The sequence below is a fragment of the Pan paniscus genome, chromosome 3 (assembly GCF_029289425.2).
Source record: "Pan paniscus chromosome 3, NHGRI_mPanPan1-v2.0_pri, whole genome shotgun sequence".
Taxonomy (NCBI): Eukaryota; Metazoa; Chordata; class Mammalia; order Primates; family Hominidae; genus Pan; species Pan paniscus.
Window position 1 is genome coordinate 111464182 of NC_073252.2, and position 7436 is coordinate 111471617.

The following is a 7436-nucleotide window of genomic DNA, read 5'->3' on the forward strand; positions in this document are numbered from 1 at the left end:
TTTTGACTCTTTTGTAATAACACAAGTTAAGATGCAAACACGTTGCACAGGTGCATTAAAAATTGTTTTTCTTCATATCCTTGTTCTATAAACTTTTTTCTGCTTTTAATTTTTAAAATTTATTATTTGTTTTTACTTTTTAAGGTTTTTTTTTTTTTTTTTTTTTTGGCTAAAAACAAAGGCCTAAACATGTACATCAGCCTAGGCCTACACAAGGTCAGAATAATCAATATCACTGTCTTCCTCCTCCACATATTGTCCCACTGGAAGGTATTCAGGAGCAATAACATATGGAGTTGTCATATCCTAAGAAAACAATGCCTTATTCTGCAATACCTCCTGAAGGACCTGCCTGAGGCTCCTTGATAATTAACTGTTTTTTAATAAGTAAAAGGAGTACACTCTAAAATAGTGATAAAAAGTATCACTTTTATAATACTTGATAATGATAAGTGACTGTTACTGATTTATGTATTTACTATACATAGTAAATGTATTTACCATACATAAACCAGTAACATAGTCATTTATTATCAATATCAAGTATTATGTACCCTACATAATTGTATGTGCTGTGCTTTTATATGATTGGCACCTTAGTAGGTTTATTTACACCAGCATCGCCACAAACATCTGAGTAATACATTGCACCATGAAGTTAGAACAGCTATAGCATCACTAGGTGACAGGAATTTTTTAGCTCCATTATAATCTTATGGGACCATGTCATATATGCAGTCCATTTTTAACCAAAATGTCATTATGTAGCATGTGACTGTATATGCATTATATTACCTTGCTAAAATCCAAAAGGGACAAAAAAATCTAAATTTTGAAACACATCTGGTCCCAAAGTTTTGACTAAGGGATCCTGGGCATGTGCAAACATCTACAAAGTACTTTTGCTATTGGAACATTTTGACACTAAATGCTGTATGTGTGTCCTCTACTATACCCATAATATATATTGAAATTATATATGAATTCATTGGAATATTAAAAGCAAACCTCTTAAAATACTTTCAGTTTTCACATTTTGACAACTGGCAATCTTGAATGGTCAAAAATGAATTATCTGTGTTATACCATTTGGGCCTTGTTTGCTTGTTTTTGCCTCTGGTTATTATATTTATCATTAAAATCTCCACTGTAGAAAGGAGTTGGGTGAAGCAAGGAGGAAATTGAAAGTCAATCCATATGGATGTTGCTTAGCAGCTTTTGTAAAGTACAATAACAAATCTCCCTCACAAATGAGAGAAACTAAAAGGACTTGTTAAATAAAACTCCAAACTTAAATCTGCTTCTAGGAATTGTATTTATTTATCGTTTCAAGTATATCTTTTCATACTGACTATGAGTAAAGCAAAGCAATAGATTGTTTGAAAGTCTATAGTTTATGATGAGCTTTGTCTTTTCTTTTCTTCTTACTTCAGGCTTTGAGTTACACAGGTAGCCACATGAAAGTCCACTTACCCAGTTTAGTAGAGAATGAAATCCTGAAAGAGGATGGATCAATAATTAAAAGGTTTGGGTTAGCATGGGGTGATGCTTTGCCAACTAACACCATAAACATTTTTCCAATTTTAAGAAAAGAAGGGGAGAATCCCTACATCTACCCTAAAGAGGATAGAGAACTGCCTACTCTCCTGCATTATAATACTTTGGTCAAGTAATGGATCTATTGAAGTGTCATCCCTGAAGTATCCTCTTGATACTTCAAACATAATACTAAGTCATAGCAAGAATGAGACTCACGCTTACACAGTCTGACTCCCTGGGTTTTAGCAAGCCATCAACTTAGTTGAAGCCAGCCTGATGGTATTACATTGTGTCGATAGATTCAGAGAGCATAGGAAGAAGAATCTAATCGATGGATCACAAATTAATTTTGTGACCAGCTATATTCAGCTCAATCTTAGTAAATCATTACTTTGAATGGTATGTGCTTTCTTTTAACAGCTGCTTTATGATTCTGCATGTGAGTGGCCAATAACATAAGCATGAGTTTGATACCCATGAAACAATTATACCTAGCGATGCTGAAACCTGGGGCTTTAATGAGTTAAGCAAGTGTCATGAAAGCAGTAAGCAGCACATTTTTACGCTTATACAAGGGGGCTGACTGTGAGGCACACTGGTCTGCCCAGGTCTCTGTTATGGATTTGATGTATAAACTCGGGCACTGTTCCACAGATCTACTCTGACTTCTCACTGGTCCTCTAACAGCACTGTAAGTATTGAGATTAATAAAATGTGCTCAGCTTCTCGGTGAAAAGACACAATGGAAATCCAAGTTACAATTGTGCTTTTCACTTCATTGAAAAGGGAGAAAGATTGTCATTCAGAGTATGCTACAGAACTATTTTAAGCCTTTAGAACATAATAATTAGAACAGCAAAATTAAAGGTTCTGTCACAATTCCACCCACCAATCAAATGGGAAAAGAGAAGCAGCTAGGAATTTAAAAGAGTGTAATTGCTCTCTCAGAACTTAAAAAATGCTACATGAATTAAGGATAAAATGCCTTTTATACTCTCAACTTTTAAGTCTTTTATTCAATTATTCAGATGAAACCACATAATCCACGCATGCACTAACATCATGGGCTCTTCAAACTGGAATAGATTTAGAGATCAGTTAATCCAAAGTTCTCAATTACAGCTGGTGAATTTGAAGCCAGGAATATAGACAACTCCATAGAGTTTCCACAGCTAGTTAGTTATGGAAGCTAGTTAGTTACAGAACTCTATTTATGATGTACAACACTTTATTTTATACATTGTTAAAGACATCATATACATGTGCATATTCAGAAACACATTGGCCTACATTTGCCTACACAGAATATCATGAAATGTCCTATAATGGAGGCTTAACCCCTGGCATCAATGCTATAAAGGCTTCTACTAGCTTTTAGCAGAAATCGTCAGAAAAGTGCCTTTTTGAAGAAAAAAAAAATGGTTGCCGCGTATTTAGGAAAACATCAGATTTCAATCATTGGAATCAAATTTGACCTTTTCATCAGCAAGAACAAATTTAAGTTTGCTTCCAGATGCAGAACAATTCATATAGTATTAAAGGAAAAAGGAGAGTAGAAGAACATAAGGGAAGAAGGAAGGAGGAAACAACGATGTCCAAAAAAAGCTGAAAGTATTTTAGCTGAAGTAAGTTATTTTTAAAAATCAGGATGATCGTAACAAATGCATAGAGGTATTGGATGATGGCAGAACTTCCAACTTCTGAACAATGAAAAGATAAGGAAAATGCTGGGTAAAGCTACAAAAACTGATCATTTCCTATGGAGGTTTTAAGTGTAGATGCATAGTGTATGGTTATGGACTCAGGCTCTGGAATCTTTGACTCTTGGTCCCACTGCGTGCTAATTCTGTTATTTTTTGTTTGGACTATTGCTTAAATTCTCGGAGATTCAATTTCCTTATTTGTTATACTAGTGTCTGGCCCATACAACACATTCGTCAAATACTTGTGGAATGAGGACCCGCATTTGGAAGTATATAGTGAAAAAGGCTGCTCTGCCTATGGAGTAGCCATTTTTTATTCCTTTACTTTCCTAATAAACTTGCTTTTACTTTACTCTAAAAAAAAAAAAAAGAAGAAGAATATATAGTGAAAAGAATTGAGAATGAGCAAATTACTTTTAAGTACAGTTACAGGAAAATATTAGTATGACTTAAAATTAGTATGACTATACAAAAGTTATAGCTCCTGGCCCAATGTGGTGGCTCACACCTGTAATCCCAACACTTTGGGAGGCCAAGGTGGACAGATCATCTGAGCTCAGGAGTTCGAGACCAGCTTGGCCAACATGACAAAACCCTGTCTCTACTAAAGATACCAAAAATTAGCTGGGTGTGGTGGCACGCACCTGTAGTCCCAGCTACTCAGGAGGCTGAAGCCAGAGAATCGCTTGAACCCGGGAGGCAGAGGTTGCAGTGAGCCAAGATCGCACCAATGCACTCCAGCCTGGGTGACAGAACGAGACTCCGTCTCAAGAAAAGGTGTTATAGTTCCTTTTCTCAAGTAACCACCAGTCTTATAAGGGAGGCAAGTAAACAACAGACTGTTAAATGGCAAGAAATACACAAAATGAGCAACAAATGTGAGGCTTGGAGAATCCGGAGGAAGCAGCTGTCTCTCAATGGCTTTTCTCTTTTCCCCTTCCTCCCCCACCATCTCCATATGAAGCCTTAGAGACCTGGGCAGATCTTCATCTTTTGTTGGGAGCCACCTTCTTATATATTGATAGACTAATATTTTAGTTTTTAAAGACATATGCCTCATAAAAAAACTTCTCTGAAAACATAATTTTGGGAAGTTTGGGTCAGGGTGTGACTGTAAGGTTTAAGCTGGCAGCCAAGGTGTTTCAAATAAATTTAAAAAAAATTTTTTAGCCTGTCAAAAGGTACTTGTGGTACTATTTCAGAATTAACCAAACTCTGTTAAGTAAGGGCTACTTAATCAAACCATGAATGATTTTATGGTTAGTTTTTGAGAAGATCAAATTAAAGCATGGTTTCATTTATTTTAAATTTTTCTTAAAGATTTAAAAAATACTCCTTGTTCCAAAACACATTTTTAAAAAATCTCATGAATCGTTTTAGAGAGGGGAGCCATGTTTAAAAGAAAGACACAAAAAGATGTCTATAGTTTATTATGCTAATAGTTTGCTGTGGAAACATCTAAAGGTAAGACATTAGGTACTCAGTGTAATGGTCACCTTCATTCCTAACAGCTGCCCTCTGGCAGTGAAAAGAGCGTAATTCTCTCTTGTCTGCTTTTCTCCAGGACAACAATGAGTAAAGCCATCACACAGAAGAGGGCTGTGGTGAAGGACCAGCATGGAAAACGCATTGACTTGGAGCACCTGGAGGATGTACCAGAAGCACTAGACCAGGACGACCTCCAGCGCGATCTCCAGCAGCTCCTTCGGCATTTCTGCAAGGAGGACTTGAAGCAAGAGGCCAAGTGAGGGGCTGCCCAGTTCTCACACCAGAAACCACACATTCACTCAATATGCAGCTTCCTGTTTCAGTAGGGGAGTGACCTAACTGGCCTAATTAATGGGATACCCCGACATTTCCACCGTTAGCAAATATACGGCATTTTGTTTTAGTTTTCCCCCATCCTCTTTAACTATAAAGCTAATTTGTGACCAAAGATGGCATCCTTCATACTGGATGCTGTATCCAATACTTTGTTGTGTCTGTGCTAACCTGGGAACTGGCCACCTCCATTGTTCTTTGCTTCTGCACAAGATCCATGAAAATCCATTGATCAGAAGAACTTCACCTGCAGACCTCTTCAAGTGACACTATGTAGGAGTCCTTCCAAGGAATATCTATGTACAATGTATATAGCTGAAATGCTCAGATGAACAACATCTTAAAATTAAAACCACTGCCTATTGTAACTACACTGGGCATCAGAATAAAAGGCCTCTAGAAATTGCTGAACAATGGTTAATTAAGATATTGCTAACACAATCGAGTGATAATACAGTTTTACTGCAAAAGAAGCACTTCAAACCTATTATGTCCTTAGAACTTCCAGAGTAGCCACTGCTCCCAGTTAAAGGTGGGTCAATAGCCTGGCAGAACTGTCCTGAGAAGTTATTGCTGGTGCTGGCCAGCCATGGCTTAGGACTCCAACAGCCACTCTGAGGGAGGGGAGAAGGGAGCAGAGGCCACGCAGAATGAAACGATGGGGTATTCAGTTGCTAGCAGCTACATTGTGTGGCATTCTAGCATCTTCAGGTCTTTAGATCTTGGACAAGTTGGCAGGGTATTTTAAAAGCTATAACTACTGTAGTTTTCCAGTTTTCATTGCTGCTTTAGCAAACCACGCTGTCTTACAGTGGTACTTTATTCTGGCCACTGCACTGTAGATAATTCATTGGAAACAAGATTTACCCACTACATAAAAGGTTAAACTCCTTCAGTATGTTGGAGTGGTTTCTTTTTTTTTTCTTTCTTTCTTTTTTTTTTTTTTCAGGTTTATATCTTCTCTAATACCTGCATGTGGCGTTTAAAAATCAAGACCACGGTCAAACCCCTCTTCTAATCACATTAATTGTTTCCATTCTTTTTACCCTGAGTGAGCACTTTTCACTTTCCAGCTAGGTCTGTTTTTCAGCTTGCAGACAAGATTGAGAAATCCTTGAAAATTTGGTTTTGGTTAAAAGTTTTGGTTTATTTATTTGAAATCCACACTCCCTTGGAAACTCTTAAGTGCATTTGTGCACTTCTGTTTGTTTGTCTCAAAGAAGGGACTGTAACAATCTGAGTAATTTCCATGTCCTCTTCCTTATTCCTCTAGTGGTTGAAGCTGTGTAGCATTTTAACATATATATATTCACAAATATATTCATATAAACAGTATACATTTTGAATCAGTCATTTGTTAAAGAAAAGTATATTCAATGAAGATGAAATTTAAATAAAAAAGGACAGAGTCTATCCTCCAGGGATTGAACATTTTCCAATTATCTGGTCTTTTCCTGTTGTGCAAAAATGACTCATTGCTCCGAATTTCAAAAACAAATGCGACAAACAATGGCACTTCATCATTTAAAGTAATGTTGCCAAGAGAAAAAATTTCCTGGGAGGGAGGTTTCCCACAAGCCAAATCTCCTAAGCCTCAAATGCTAGCACTTTTTGGCAGTTGGATAGGAAATGAAACATTCTTTGGCAGCCAAAATAAGAGAGGCCGATGGTGAAACTTTTTGAGACACCCTATGGCCTTCTTGTCAAAACCTTCACTGGAGCTCAAGAAAAGCATTTCTGTTGTGTTATTTGCAGTGCAGATGATGTCTGTGTAACAACATAATGGTTATTCACCTTTTTTTGATTTTGATTTTTGCTGTGTTATCAAAAACTTGAATACTGTGAGAAGAAGTGAATTTTCAGTTGACGAATCAGCATCTTGTTCCCATGGTGATAACACTAATTGAATATATCTATGAGGGCATGTATTAGTTAATGGAAAAAAAATACAACACTAACAATACATAGCTGCAATGTGTACAATGGCTGATTTAATTAAATAAAATGTACAAGTGTTAAATGTGGCAACAGTGATTTGTTCTTCTTTATCATGAATCTGTGATTTCAGGAGAATAAGAGGTTTTAAAAAGTTGAGCTAGACTTGAAACCAACAGAAAGACACAAATTGCTTTTTTTCTTATGGTTTTTATTTAGTTGCTGAATATGCTATATGCCTGGCACTGGATTAAGCACTGGGATAAATAGATTTTGCCTCTGCCCTCAAGAAATTCTTATTGTTCTTGTTATGCAAAAGAAGAAAATAAGGATTTTTGTTTTGGATCACTACTAAATGAAAGAAAATAGGAATTTGGGGACTTGCAGGGGATGAGAAAGGGTAAGTGGGATTGGCAGCACAGCAAGACTGGTTTGGTC

At 36.8% G+C, this 7436-nt stretch overlaps 1 protein-coding gene across 50 annotated transcripts in view; it reads left to right on the forward strand.

The window, feature by feature from the left end:
- The window catches only part of ANK2 (ankyrin 2), a 685755-nt gene extending 678668 nt beyond the window's left edge, over positions 1 to 7087 (forward strand). For 49 of the 50 annotated variants that reach the window (XM_055111732.2, XM_055111740.2, XM_063603575.1 and 46 more), the window contains one exon: positions 4807 to 7087. In XM_055111732.2, coding sequence (XP_054967707.2) covers positions 4807 to 4821 — 15 coding nt within the window. In that variant the 3' untranslated portion in view covers positions 4822 to 7087. Of the gene's footprint in view, positions 1 to 1433; positions 1526 to 4806 lie in introns of all 50 variants that reach the window. The other variant, XM_055111766.2, reaches the window with a different exon arrangement.
- Positions 7088 to 7436: the final 349 nt, after the last annotated feature.